The 15862-nt window shown below is 41.9% G+C and overlaps 1 protein-coding gene and 1 long non-coding RNA gene across 2 annotated transcripts in view; one reads left to right on the top strand and one right to left on the bottom strand.

The window, feature by feature from the left end:
- The window catches only part of LOC145439153 (uncharacterized), a 110717-nt gene extending 107752 nt beyond the window's left edge, over positions 1–2965 (bottom strand). The window contains exon 1 of the long non-coding RNA XR_013915105.1: positions 2781–2965. This is a non-coding gene — a long non-coding RNA (uncharacterized LOC145439153). The remainder of the gene's footprint in view (positions 1–2780) is intronic.
- A 6386-nt stretch (positions 2966–9351) lies between these two features.
- Positions 9352–15034, top strand: LOC145439130 (transmembrane protein 41B-like). The gene is made up of 5 exons (XM_080316609.1): positions 9352–11459; positions 12000–12114; positions 12185–12313; positions 13156–13354; positions 14576–15034. Exons 1-5 carry the CDS (start codon positions 10907–10909, stop codon positions 14882–14884), a joined length of 1305 nt encoding a protein of 434 aa, XP_080172735.1. The 5' UTR covers positions 9352–10906; the 3' UTR covers positions 14885–15034.
- The last annotated feature ends 828 nt before the right edge of the window (positions 15035–15862 follow it).

Here is a 15862-nt window from a genome sequence, read left to right as displayed (position 1 = left end):
CCACAGTATTAACCACTCAGCACCTAAGGCTGCATGCAAGATATATACGAGTCATCGAGCCTGCAATCTCGGTCGGATAAATTTTCGAATTACGATAAAACATCCCCTAATCACCTTCGATCGAAATACTTACATATCACCAACTTTACATCTCTCGCTGCATTATGTCGGTAATATAACTGGAAATTATCTCATGGTATCATAGAACCTCCGCATTCCGCAATCGTCCTACAAGACCAAGATGGCGTTATAGGTCGTGGGTTCGATCCCCGGCCGGGTCAGATCAAAGACATCGCCGACATCGGTATCCATGACCTCCCCGCTTGGCGCTCAGCATTATCGGAATAGCATGGAAGTGGTGCATGCTCAAGCCAGGCCGTGTTATTTTTGGCAAATGCCAAAAATACCAAAAATAGCTTATTTTTGGCATTTTTCAGATTTTATTTTTGGCAATATTGGCATTGCCATGAATTCATATTTATAGACTGGAATTAACCATGTAAAACGCTCCAGTTTTACGCAAAACATGCAGTATCCACACTGCGCCATCAAACAGCAAGATCTAAATCCGAATTGAAAACGATGTTGGAGACCAAATTTACCCGATACAAAACCGAGTGCTTCTGCAATATCTATTCTCAATATTCGATTCACTATGCGTGCAAAGTTACCGGCATCCACACAGGTCACAATAGTTATGGTAACAATTCAAAAGGGTTTCTGACACGTTTGGATCGCAGCCTTCACCACTCAACCAATTGTTAGAAATCATGAGTGATCTGAACAACCAATATTAGAATATGACAAATTATAATCCACCCGGCAATGAAAAACTAGGAAAGGACTGAATGTATGGTACATATAAATCATGAGGCCTTTTGCACCGTGTCTGTTCATTGATGAAACTAAATATGTCCCTATTGGAAAATGTGACGCAATGACTTATTTAACAATGAACATGCAGATAGCTTTCAATTGCAAGTTAACGAAAGGGGAATATAGAATGGTATAATGTGCATTGAGCTAAATGCATCCTGGGTCGCGCGTGGCGTTTTCTTGTAAAAAATGCATGAGCAATGAGCATTGAGCACTGACAAAAGGAAACTGCCTAGTAATCGCGCTAAATTTTACAATTAGGGCCCGCTATCACAGATTCCAAAATATGCTGATTACTACTTAGGCGTGCAGAGATCATCTATAGCAGGGGTTCTCAACTTCGCATGTACAACGGGCCGCATTTTGCCCGCAAAAGACGCTGCGGGCCGCAAAACACTATTACCATGCATTTGTGAGCTTTTATCAAATGTAGGCTACTAGAGCCTATTTATTAGTCGTATACGTGCGTGTATAGTCCATTTTTATGCATTTCAAAGCATTAATGGTCACTTGGACAGCGATCGTATGTTTTCAATCGCTGTTTTTTGTGAGAATATGCATCTTCTGGCGTCGCAAGTAAATCATTTCATTTAGAGTGCATTGCATTCATTTCCAAGTCGGTATATGTACCTTATTATTATTATTATTATTACACACGGTATTACTGTGACGCTTATCGCCGTTTAGGCCTTGTGCGTCACAACACACGCACTTTTTTGTTACAACAGAGGCCATTATCACTTTGAGCTATCAGTGAAATGAGAAGAAGTCTGGCGTTTCGGGGTCATTTCAGAGCAAACGCAATTAACCCATGTCTTTTCCTTCCATAGCTGGAGCCCTCCACCACTAGTTACAGAAGTCAACTTTGTCAAGTTGATGTTTTTCGCTGGCCACCTCCCCACGTTTGCCATGCCAGCATTCCTTCTGCAAATATGTCCACTCTGATAAAATGCACCAAGAAAATTAGCCATGCAATGTCTGTGAAGTCGGTGGATTCGTCCAATGCTAGGCTAAAGTAGTATACGCGGCAACGTGTTTCAGAACATGCGATAAAATGTCGGCGTGCTACTCTTCTGGTCACGGTTGAATCGGACAACTTTAGCTTCAAAATTTGTCAGGTAATGTTGTCCTTGCTGCTAAGCAGAGTTCCCTCTAATTTTTGACGAGTCCGGGCACACTCACCAACTTTATGCGCAGACCCTTGGATAATCGTGCGTCAAGACTATAAAAAATGTCACTATTTCGGATTTTTGTGTGCAACTTAGATTTTCTGTGCGCACAGATCGTGTCAGCACTGCGCATTTGCGCACGTGCCCAACTTGGAGGAAACATTGCTGCTAAGTCCCGGAAACAGCGAATATTCGCACAGTATGTTAAAGCATTAGTGAAATCACAACCTTCTCTAGCAGATTTCTTGGGTTTAGCGATATTCCAAAGCGTCTGTAACGTCGTCGGCAATTTTAATATTTTTCCTTGAACTACGGATTACTGGGCTTGACGCCTAGGTGGTAACGTTTTTTGTAGGATCAGGTGATATGTAACCTAGAATAAATTTTAGTGGTATCGTTTTAAGCTTCTACGCTTCGTTACGACAACTGTTCTTCGATAAATATGACAAATATAGGTTTTCTATTTATATATGAGAAAGCAAATTCATCAAATTCAAGCTGCGCGCGTGCGCAGCCGCACACTTCTGACAAAGTCGCCACGCACAGAAAATCGGTGCGGCGCACAAAAAAGTCGATGTGATGACCTTTCTTTCAGTCGTTACGCACTGTTGTCCAAGGGAGCGCGCGGTGAGTTGGTGAGTGCGCGCAGACTAGTGAAAAATTAAAGGTACATACCAATACTGATTCAGAACAATAACAATCTAAACTCGAGTACATATCAAGAGACCAGGACACGTCAAAGAAGGGGATTCAAACGAAACAGCGACGGTGCGATAAGAGAGCTAAGTAGCTAAATTAATATGCAATAATGCTGGGCCAGTAGTATTTGCGTCCGTAATGAAAGAGGCCGCGGGCCGCAAAATAGACCTCTGCGGGCCGCATGCGGCCCGCGGGCCGCGGGTTGAGAACCCCTGATCTATAGTTTCCAATCGCTTAATTTCATCTACTTCCTAATCGCTGGATATCATCATATTTCCTAATCGCTGGATTGATCAATCAACAGATTGGCCGCAAATCTAGATTTCATTCATTGGGCTCCTTGGATAGTAGTCTGCGGCCCTGCCGAAGAATTCACTGACCCTAATTTACGAATTCTGCTTTACACACTTTTTTGTCGCTTCATATGAACTCCTGCCAATTCTTGCTGACATTTTTATGAAAATCTTTCATAAAAATCTATATTTTCAAAACGTCGTATTTTTGACATTTTCAAAATATTATTTTTGGCAGTTTTGGCATTTGGTTCCCGAAATGCAAAAAAATAACACGGCCTGTCAATTGCACATCATGCGCTCATGGATAATGCATATCCACAGATCGTGTTGATGTATGCCGCAAAAACATCAAAGGACAAAAATAAACAACATCCTGTCCACGAATATACCAATCAAGCCGCACTCAAATTCGACAAGGGTGTAATATTATCGCTTTCCGTGAATGCTAATGAAGAATGCGATTCATTCAGTCATTGACAAACGTTTTGACAAGGCATATTCTTCACAATCCACGGCATCGTGGAGGGTGGTATGTCTGAGCTAGAACTTAGCAATTGCGTTACCGCGTCGGGATTGCTGTGACTATAGTTTGTAATAGGCTGGAGGTTTAGCATTTCGCAACGCAGGCAACAACACGCCGCTGATGGGAAACAATTAAGTTATCCGGAACAGTCTCGGTACCAATTCGATTCGTACGAAAGAGTTAGATCCAATTCAACGGTCCTTTACAGGCTAGATGGGTCCAAACACCGTAGAAATTCTATGACATAGCCTATACAGACACAAGCATTGAAATCGTGTTCGGCAATTTCTATTCGTAAGTCATCGCACTTCGGTTTATGCTACATGCTACTACGATACAATGAATGCAGTGTTTAAAGCGGAGTTTATTCGATTCATCGCAACTAAGAAACTGCTGTGACTGCTTGACGTACAGTATACACCCATTCTTACACTGTCACAATGAGACGGTTTGCCCGTATCCCGCTCGAGATTCGTATTTCCCATTTATCCTTTGTATTTGTCGATTACGTCACACTGTATCCACGACGTCACGACATGGTGTAAGCTCGGTTGAGGAGGTTCGATGAGTTTCGTGAAAGACATTGACCGTTTTCCGTTATTAATAATTTCAAATCCAAATCAATCGTAACACCGATAAAATTCCTGGATTAGTTCTTTTGTTTACGGCAGGCACCTACTGTCCTAAAATCTTCATTCGTCATCAGCAAGAATAGTAACGTGATAGAGTATGGCGAGCGAGTGATGCAGTGGAGGAAATTGACGGTGGTATATCTGATCTGTGACATGCTGAAGTGATTAATTTTATGTAATTGACGATTTAATCGCTTCGGGATCTAACTGATGTACCGGCATTCTTTCAGTGTCTGCTCGCCTGCGGGCTGGTAAGTGTGTCTTTTACTGTTATGCGTATTAGCGCAATTCATTCATCAACCTGAAGGATATAAATACTTCAAAAAGACTCGTCAGCCACAATTGTGTGATCAAGTTACTAGAAAGTCAATAAGCATATAGCATGGCACCTGTAGCCAACCAATGTGGAGCTGGTTCTCCAATTCAGACCTAATACAGCCTTTGAAACCCTTCCTCACGATTGCATGCCATTCGCGGCATAGCTGCATAGAATTCATCCTTCATCGGCGTACATCCTTCATCGGCGTACAAAATAAAATTATATAGGGTAGGCTAACCACCAAACCAACTCTACGGTTACCGTACGATAAGTTCAGAATCAGAATCAATTCTATTCGAAATGTGATCAATTGAAAATACAACAGAAATTGTGATGAAAGAAGTGATGGCAGATAGCGCGAAAATTTATACATTCATTTTATGATTGATAAATGCGCACTGCGCCCATATCACGTGGTGTCAAATTTAAGTATGGAGCGTAGCCCCTCGTGATAATCTTTTAGCCGCAGTTCCAATACGGTGGCTTTCTGTGGAAAATGGCTGCCGCCAATAATGTTTTCACACCATCAACTTAAATTGGAAACTATATCATATTTTGAGCGCAGTGCGTATTTAACAATCATAAAATGAATATGCGGTGAACTGTTCAAGAATAGTACCACCCCAAAGTAGTATTGGTGGTAATTACAGTGAGTAGGACTCGTTTTGTCATTCCATCGTAAATTTAATCAACTGTTGAATTGAAATGGAATGTGTTAATGTAATTGAGGGCGAAAGGCGGAAACCCATACATTGCATTATGGGTGGAGTGAGCGCGAGACTCACGTTCGCGTTCTGAACGTGAGCTTCGGAAATTTGGAGGTTTGCGTTACAAGCAAACGAAAGATTCTGCACTGTGAACCTTTTTCACATATTACAATTTTTCACGTCATTATAACATCTTTGGTTTAAATTCTTTGCATTTCAACTTCGTTATCCTCTCTGCATGGCGCTGGCAGCGTAAAAAATTCAACACTAAACGAGCATGCACATTACCAATTTCAAAAGTTTTACTTGTTTGTTGCAAACGTTTGCTCGAAATATTCCGCTTCCCATTTGTAAATATTTAGTGACTCTCTGCTGTGAGTTCGGCCCGCGCAATCACACAACATCGGAAACGAAATACACTTCCGGAACTGCCACACCCCGAATACCCTAATTTGGGAGGAGCTCGAAGGGGGCTTGTAAATCAGCATGAATTAGCTACATTTAAGGGAAATTATTCCACTTGAATTTTTCTTCGCTCTTTGCGCTAGATTTCCTGATATTAGTATGAAAGCCCATAATATTAAAATTTATATCATTTCTTAAATACCCATAATTTATATAAAAGAGTCAAATTGTATTTGCAATTGCAAGAGAACGATATATTAGCCTACTGATATTACGTCTAGGCCGTTTGAACGTTGAGATAGCCTACTTTAGCCTCTGTGTATCCTGCCGGGACTATGAGGCATTTGGCTATTGCCGCCCAAGGACAAAGATATAATATGAAGCTTTGTCCAATATCCGCGAAAAAGACCAATATCCGCCAGAAAGACCGGCCGCGAAGAGCCATAAATATCAATCAAATGTTGCGTCACAATTGAAAATTCGTGACGTATTGGTAGCACATGGAATTCGTAGTGTGCGCCATATTTTCTCTTCCGACATGCGTAGGCGGAGTCAAACATGGTCCCTACAGCAGTACATACATTGAAACCTTTACTGATTATTATTGGTATTTTCTATCTATGTTTATGAATGAACAGATTTTGAACATTTTTGCTCCCAAAATCAAGCGATTTTCAAATTTCTTGTTTGAAAATAAAGCGCGAAAGGAGATTTAAGGCACATAGGTGAGGCACAGACGGGTTGGGTTTATCACCCTACGAGGGGCCCAAGACCAACGTTTTTTTTGGGGGGGAGGCTGAAAAAGTGCTGTTACGGTCCTGATACTTCTACTCAATGGTTTTCTGCCTAGAATGGTTATATTTTTACTTGCTTGGAAACTGCTACATGTACTTGTAATGGAGTAGAAATTTAGGTCGAACTTCTACTTCTACCCGAGAACCAACGACGGCTACTTTGACCAACTCTGGTCGTCGATGTTTTCTAATGATGTCTCGGCGATGCGTTGAGGCTACAGCAGAGAAGAGCGGATTTGAAATTTCCATGTCCTAATCCAATCCAAATCCGAAACATTAAATCCTAATCCAAGTCCTAATCCATGAATTTTGTATATTCCAATCCTAATCCGACAACAACACGGAATTCCTCGAAAAAAAGCCCACGTCTTATGCCTAGACAGACAGACAGACAGACAGATTCTTTATTCGTACGATGAGAGTTCACACAAATATGTAAAAAAGACAGACACAGCGACACGACCACATCAGGATGTGTAGTCTTCAAGTCAGCTGTATTCAAGGCGTAACGATCATGCAACTGTCGGTCAGTAACACTTCAACAAAAGATTAAACAACAAAACGCAAACGCAAAACAGTGGTAGTAGAAAAAAAAACTGAAACACTAGTTCAAAATAAATACCGGATCATACTCTCACTGCCTATATTTATGTAAAAAGAAATAAAACGCAAACTGAGTGCCAAAGTACATGAAGTAACTTTGGTAGGACAAAAAACCTCGTCGCCATTCGCCACAGGACATCAATCTCCCAAAAAATCGATAATCCGATCCTAATCCTAATCCATTACAAAAAAAACTTAAGTCCTAATCCAATCCAAATCAGAAAAAATCTCAAAAATCCGGTTTTTCCAAATCCTAATCCTAATCCATGCTCATCTCTGGGCTACAGAGGATTTTTGGAAATTATGGTACAACGATAACGTCACTTTCGTGAACTAGAGTCCTGTCCTGATCCGGATCCATCAATCGGGCACAAAATGCCAATCTGCATCTAATCCTATTCCGGAAACATCTGCTCCATTCCTGTACCGTTAGAATCCAAACTACTGATCCTGCATATCTCTACCTCTCGACCTGCTCGTTTCAGCATCCTCCTGTTCATTACATCGCACTTTTTGTGAATGATATTGTATATTGTGTGTCTTGAGCGGATAAAAATTATAGAACCGCAGATCATACCCCCAGTAAATATTAATATTATAAAAACCCGTTGAAGCCCATGAAGATCATATTGCCGCACAATTTATTGTATTTCAGATGCGATTTTTATTCAATAACACTTTCTGTCTGTCTGACGATGTATCCCGAGGTGTGATACGCAGCATAATAAGCGCACCTCACTATAATCATGCACAATGACGTCATGTCACATAATGTTTATGTGGCTTTGAGCATTGTGTCGGGAGAGGAGGTTTATATTCGTCTCCTATATTGCAAACAGCAACTACTAATTAGGAAGGAAGTAAGTATTATATGCCAGGGAAGTAAAAAAAGAGTGGCCGGTAATAGCAGAATCGTTGAAAGAGACCCGATGAAAGAATGCACTTGGACTTGGACAGAGCAACAGCTCTGCAGACACGCCACTGGGACTATTACAGTTTTAAACATTCGAACAAAACACTTGAATTCGTGAAATGAGAATGTATATAGCGGTAGTAGTTCAGTACTATTTAACAGTTGAGAGAAGTACAGTAGTCTGCACTAGCAAGCTACCCATTACTTTTTTGTTTATTTTCTCTTTTCTGCTTTCTGCATTGTTGGTAAAATGGTAACATAGTAATGTAAGGCTCACGAGTCACGGGCAGTGCTGATTCGCTGCCTCCACGCATCAAGGATTTTCCACATTGAATGTATAAGTGACAAGCAACCTGCTGATCCATAACCAAACGCGGCCTGCAAAGAAATTTAGTCTTGCAAAATTTGTAGGTTATATTCACTTCAGTTCAGTGGTACCGTATAAGAAATTCCAATCTGATTGAGTTGCAAGCTCTATACAGTAGGGTGTAGGCCAATATATTTCTCTCGTCTGTGCCTGACAACACATATCAATGTCTCTTGTCTGTGCATCATTTGGTGGTACAGGTGGTATAGCATGTATTTGTTTAATTGTCATGTCTGACTTGAATTGGACTTGGTTGGTTATCCTTATTGTCATTAATATAATCATATAAACTATATAGTAGGCAAATGCATATTTCTATGCATCTTTACAATAATTTTAAGATATCCTTCTGAACTCAACTTGACCAATTACGTTGAGAGGGGCACGTTAAAAGTATCACAATTGACAAATAGCCAATAGGTACTGCATAAAATATCGTTTGCTACTATGTGCAGTTTTGTGCACAGGTGTAGTTGATTAAAAGATAATCAATCAAGCAAACCATCAAATTTGGACATTGCATTCTATATTTAATTCCTGGAAATTTGTGACGTTTCATAAAGGGAAGTGGCAATTAGGATTTGTGGAATGAACTTAATTTACATTGTCGTTACATTTGTGGTATCGCATAATATTTAATATTGATACTGTTTTGTCGAAAGCTTCTTAAAACAAAATAGGACGGGAAGATCCCTGCAAGGGCTTGATACATAGGAAATAAATCTATTTTATTGAGCCAGAACAATAACTTGGTTGATATATCAAGGATCGTTAGCATAACTACTATTGTACGAATACGTAATCTATACTGCTATATGTCACGGCAGGTACATTCCGTCCTAGATATACCTCTTATTGCTCATGCCGTCTCTTCATAAGAGGACAGTTGGTGATGTCTCCATTAACAAAGAGAAGAGCAATGAAGTAGCTTCAGGTAAGAGCTTTCAAATGTTTACACGAAGCTTATATATTGTATTGTATCCCTACTTATTACCCTATTACCTCAAAAAGAGTGGCCAAGTTTGTCATATCAATTAGCAGGCAACGGCTCCCATAATTCAACCTACGTCAAAAATCCGAATCCGAAAAAGTATTATTTTGTGTCAATTCTTACAAGAATTGGCTATATGATTAAAAAAGTAATATCCATGTAGGATGTACTTGTGCTGTGCTGTGCATTGTATATATGCATGTATGATAATAATTATGGTGTGTATTGTAGAGAGCAGCATTTTCATTGTTGTCCTGTCATGATAGTTTAACTGTATCCAATATGATTCCTGATTTCGCCGCGACTTCTGCAAAATTGTCTTTATGAAATTATGTTTGTATAGTTGATGATTTATTTTATCTCACCTGGAAAAACAGTTAACTCCAGTCTAGAACCTAGTTAACTTGAGTAATACGATTTGTGGAGAACATCGTTGTCGACTGGCTTGCGGCCAGCCCTCGTTTACTAGCCCATAACCAGAATATTTTTGTATTCTTGCCGTCAAAATAATCAATCTATATTGGCCTAAAATGAATAACAACACCAAAACTGAAACCCTGTACTTCAAGAAATCCGTGGTGTTCCTGCTCTGTTATAGAAATGTTAGGAAAGGCATACATGTGAAAGACGTATTGATTTTGGTTGTTCAGAATGACATGGGGATACCTGTGATATGTGGGCGACATTGTACATATCATAATGCCCAAATTAATACCTAAAGTTTCAGACGTCTATGCGACAGTGCTGATAGTGAGGGGCCGGAGCCTGAGTAACACTATTTGAACATGTTGCAATGATTTGTTTGTTCGCAATATTCCCCAAATCTGAACGCTCGGCAACACCAATGAGATCACAGTTCAAGCGAGACAAATCGTCTCTTTGAAAACATCAATATGTACATTGTACACAGAGCGTGCAGTTGCCTACAACTGTACTATTCTCAACCAGTTATCTCTCAATGAGGATAAATATAACAATTAAGTTGCCTTAATGAATCAATAAACATGTTGGGTCCGATGGGCGTATGCTAAATGCTGTGGTGATATTATATTCGTCACCTTGGTAAAGTGATTGTTTGATATGTTGTCCATTGTCGGGTATGGCCGCCGCCTCCAGCCAATTACGCCAAACCCAAGAAAAAGCAAATATTCCCTATCGTGCGTCGCAACAATGCCCTGCCCAGTGCCCATTGTCCATCCACGTAAATCGCCCCCACAGTTAAAGCGCTGGCGATTTATTCCGTTCTTGTTCTTTTATGCCGTGATCGTCTGGTTGTTACTGGAAGTTTATCAGCCGCGTTAGTTTTAAAAGTACGGGGAAACAGTCACCATTTCACATCAAGACTCAAGATATTTAATGTTGTTCGACGGAACCGTTTTGTTTACGACATATTTCTTATTGACCTACGATTGGACTTGCAAGCTGACCTGTGACTAGCTGCGCGCTGTCCGACCTTTGGTACCCATTCCGGGTCAAGGTCCGAAGTATTTACGAAATAAGATCTCGACGCAATATACACGGCTGGTCTTTGTTTACTCGTGTTGTGGACGTCCGCTTGCAGTAATGTACAAGTTATTTTGCGAATTGTTTTAACGGCGCTCGCGTGGAAAGTATGTTACTGGGATGGGTTAAGTTGAGTATGGAGCCCGAGAGTTTGCCTATGGTAGTGCAGGATTTGCACGGGAAGCGGTCCGCGTCAGAACAGGTCGTGGATTGGATTCGATCTAGCATCGATTCTGCCAGCGATACGCTTGGATTAGGGAAGCCAAGCGAGGCCGTGGATGAAGTATTTCAAGCCCCGGAGCCCGTTGTCGAACAGGGCGACGCGGCAGTCCGCGAAAGAAAGACATTTACGGTGCCTGAGCCTTTAGCCTTCCCCTCGTATCTGAACGACGGCCAGGCGCGTCCGACCTATTTTAATTATCGCCGCGCGTCGCTGCTTGACGGCGTCGAGCAGACTCTGGCCGTGGAAGTGAGCCGGCGCGCGATACTGCTGCCGCCGCTCAAGGACACTAAAAACAAACTGAGCCGGGCGCTGAATAACTTCATGCGACCCGACTCTGGGCAATCGCTGTTGCCGCTGCCGATCACCTTGCCGCGCACGACGTACGACGAGAAAACCCAGACTTTGCAGCCTTTACCTCGAGGCTCGGAGAAGTCCCCCGGTTGGTTTTTGTGTGTTGCTGGTTTTACTTCGTTTTTATCCGTTATTGCGGTCGTGCTTCTGCGACGAGAGTCGGTCAACTCGAAAATGTTCTGCTTTTCCGAACTAGATTGGAATTGGAATTAGAATTATAGCTACCCATTTTTTATCCGTATTAGAAAGAGGTAGGCCTGCAACAAGAATCAAGTTCAGTACGTATGAAATAGGAGTTCATTCTCATTAGCATGAGAATGGAAATGTGTGCGCACCAAGCTTGGCTCGTTCCGCACTACACTGTTCTCCTATAGGATTTTCCGGAAAACCAGAATTTATATCAGAATTAAAATTAGAGCAGAGAAACATTTCACAACTTAAATTACAGGCATTTCGACAACTAGAATAATCTAGTTCTACAAGTCTGCTCTGCAAGAAACGTTTTCCCGGCTGACTAGAATTTCTCATCTTCTGTGCCGTCACAATAGCGACGACGCAGCTGTTTCTATCCCTTGTCCTGTCTAGTTTCGCGCGTGACACAGCGAATAATGACAGCCCTCATTTTCAGAACCTCCATCTTCAGGGCAATCGACTGCCGCCTCCGTGGCCGGTCTCGCCGCGATATTTTTATTGGCCTGCGCCGTAATCGGGCTGGTTTATAACACATTTCCGGAACTTTCCGAGTAAGTCCTGACTTTCTTATTGCTTCGCCGGCGCGCCCTCGTTACTGTTGTACTTTTGATATGCCGACAGTGACGAAAGGAGTAAAGTGAAGCTGCCGCGAGACATTGAGGATGCGAAAGAACTCGGGAGGGTGTTATCGAAATATAAAGACACAAATTACTACGAAGTCATGCTGGCATTTTTCGCCACGTACATATTGTATCCTTCGAAAAATCGGTGTTAGATTGGTGTAGGCTAGACTCGTAGACCTTTTCGAATCCCACAATCGCCTTACGTGCATTCATCGAACCATTCACAGTTGAGAAAGTATAATGAATGTCTTTAGGTAACCTTATAGTTGGCCACCTATGATGGAAATGAAATTTATCTATCATAATGTAAGCTATCCGCCACTGTATTGTCAGGGTACTGGAAGCCCCTCAAAGTTACCCTCCCAGATGAAAATCGACTTTGTTCCTAACAATAGTAGCTCTGTGAAACAACGAGGCATTGGCGCTGAGTTTCGATTGTTCGGTAGTAATGCGTCTTTACGAAGTTTACCAATCGCTTGAAGGTGATTTCATGACTGCGCTATTTCGAATTGGAAAATGCCACTCTCGTATTATTTTTGAACAAGTCCGCATTCTTCGTTTTCATATCTACTATACTCGCGTAGGACTGATTGCCTAGATATCCTGTCACAAACGAGTATCTCGAAGGCTTGACCTCCGCCGAACCCCTGAGACTGACTCACCAAACGCATGTTAAGAACTACTGTCTTAGACATTGCAGGCTAAGGCGAATTTTTTCAAGAAGGTCGCACCGACTCCAACAGTGATGCATCGCAACGGAGCGAACATAATCACTCCTCGGTCAAATTTTATGCGGTCGCGTCGTGGCTACGCGGGTCGTTAGAGGTCAACAATTTTTGCCACATCGATTCGTTTTGTATTGTTCGTCGGTCCTCTCTATGGCGTAGGCCTAAAAAGTGTTATTTAACAGCTAATGTAAATGTTGCGTTTGGAATGATTCGGTATTTTTCTTTGACCCGAACGTGTCAGCCTGCAAACGTTCGCCATTCCCGGGTCGGTCTTTCTGAGCATTCTCTCGGGATTCATGTATCCCATTTACGTCGCCCTGCCGATGGTGTGCATGTGTTCCGGCATAGGCGCAACCGGTTGTTACTACATATCGCATTTCGTCGGGAAGCCGTTGATTCACAAGTACCTCGAGGAACGGATCCGAACGTGGAACACAGTGGTGAGATATTTCGCGTGTTATGGCCGCCAATATACAGTACACTTTGTACGGTGGATTCACTTCGACTTGGTGATATGTCTAGTCTCTAGCTGCTGGCGTTGATAGTACGCTCATTCGAGGTGCTCGTAGCAGAGTTCTTCAAAGTAGAATATGAAGATTTGAAAGTACTCAAGAAGTTTAAATAAGTAGGTTTAATTAGTCGATGCGTCGCACAGTTTTAGTAGCTGGAGGTAACCACTGTCGAAATTGCGGGGTGGTTCTTCGCGACCATCGCAAAATGAACAATCCCACTGCAAACTGGTGCAGTTTTCGAAAATATGCTTATTGCTCAGCAGTTACCGGGATACATGGGCTATAACACCCTGTCCTTGTGTTGTGACAATTTCACGCTTAAACTTGATGGAATAATATCGAAAAACTCAGGGTTGTAACCAAGTCATAGGGTTCCGAGTCACAAGTCAATCTCACTTTTATAGTTTTGACTCTATTCAAGTCGAATCATTTTCAATTCACCACCGAGTCGAGTCCGAGTCATAGCCAGCTGGTAGATGGTCGAGTCAAGTCATAGTGTTGTCATTCGAGTCCGAGTCCAAGTCATTATGTCCACTGTTCAGTTTTCAGTTCAATCAGGTTGAAACCACTCTTTAAACTCCGCTCGATTGATATAGAATGGCGCTCATTCATAATATCGTAATTTTCCTCAGCCTTGCCAGTTTCTGGCCCTATTTTCCAAGAATCGGGCTGATAGACGAAATACCAAAACGTGTTAACGTAACTATTCTTCGAAGTTACAATGAATAAAACTGTCTTTGCCGCCATAGTTTCGAGTCATATGACTTGGTTCGAGTCATGCACAGTGACTCGGGTACAAGTCGAGTGAATGCAAAAATTGAAAAAAATGACTGGAGTCAAGTCGAGGCTCCATAAAATCGCGACTCGAGTCATTACGACCCAACCAAAACTACTTTTTTGCTTCATAAAATCCAAAGTTTTGATAAAACTAAAGTGTAAAAAGTAAGTGGTATTTGCATAAATAGTGTAGTAGTGGAAGTGGGAGTAGTCAAAAACCTAACAACTTGAGTAAGTAGGCTAAACCTAAGTAGGCTAAACCTATTTAGGTACTCTGGAAAATAAATACTTCGTTACTGACCACCTCTGGTGCTAAACTATACTAGTTTAGATCTGGCAAGCAGGAGTGTAACCGACTCCGTATATTTTCAGGTCGACGGGCAACGCGAGCACCTGTTCAACTACCTTCTCTTCCTCAGAATTACGCCGTTTTTGCCGAACTGGTTCATAAACCTTGTCTCGCCGCTCATCGAGATCCCGGTATCGACATTTTTCTTCGCCACCTTCCTGGGCGTGGCGCCGCTATCGTTTATCGCGATCGAGGGCGGGACTACATTGTACCAGCTCACCACCGCGCAGGAAGCGATATCCTGGACTGGTATCTGCGTGATGGGCGTTCTGGCGTGCTTGTCGCTGGTGCCCGTGTTGGTGAAAAATCGGTTGAAAGAGAAATTCTCGTGATCACGGTACCGCCTCCCGCTGCTATGATTATGCAATATTGTATTGATATGGATTATTATTTTTACTTGAGAATTGTGCGTGTCCCATTATGTTCTTGAAAGAAGGTTGTTCGCCGCTATACGTAATAATGCACATTGTGACTGGGTCGTATATTTGCTGTGACAGTTGGAGGTTTAGACGTATCCAGGGCCGCAAAGAGGGCGAACGCATCGTTACGACATCTTCTGACGTAATGCACTGTGAAGGAAACGGCCGCAATCTTCGTTCTGATTTCATGAAATCTATATTGGCGCGGTAAAAGTTACTTCAAGATATCGGCTATCGCTTGAGGAATTCACTCTACTGTATTTTATCTGCTTGGTTCATTTCCTCCCGGTGCTGCTCGCCGACTTGAATGTGAAAAGGATATTTCACTCACGAGGTTATCTCAAAGTTGATAAAATTTTCAGTTAATGGATGTCTTGGATTACCAATGGAAACGCCTTGATCGATCAAAACTCATAGGCGCTACTGATGATGAAAGCTCGCGAAAAGAGATCGCTCTCTCTTGCGGGGAGTCCTGGAACATGGTCTTCGGTCGTGGAAAAATGACAACGTTTGCCACCCTGAATTAGTGAAATTAAACTGCTACTCGTTGAAATAGAGATAAATTGAGTGAACAGCTTTGTTTTGGGCAAGTCTAAAGTTTAATAATAATGCCGCTGAAATTTGGAAAGAATTGTTTCTGAACAGCGCAGGTTAGCGAAATTATCTTCATTTTTCGCTCGTAGGCCTACTTAGTATGATTGAACAATAGGGTTGTTCAAAAATACCTTTTTTTTCCGGATTCCGATGATTCACTTATTAAATTGTCGGGTTACCCCCAAAAAATTGGTGGCAGGGTTTTTCTAGGTAACCGGACAGTTTCATATGTGAAACACTGGAATCCGGAAAACAAGTTTGTTTGAACAACGACCAAGCTAGTCATACTTGTGCATG

This window comes from Botryllus schlosseri, chromosome 5 (genome assembly GCF_051294905.1).
Source record: "Botryllus schlosseri isolate E-star chromosome 5, Bs_hap1, whole genome shotgun sequence".
In the NCBI taxonomy this organism is placed as follows: domain Eukaryota; kingdom Metazoa; phylum Chordata; class Ascidiacea; order Stolidobranchia; family Styelidae; genus Botryllus; species Botryllus schlosseri.
The sequence above is the reverse complement of the archived record's forward strand: the minus strand, read 5'-3'. Positions and strand labels throughout refer to the sequence as shown.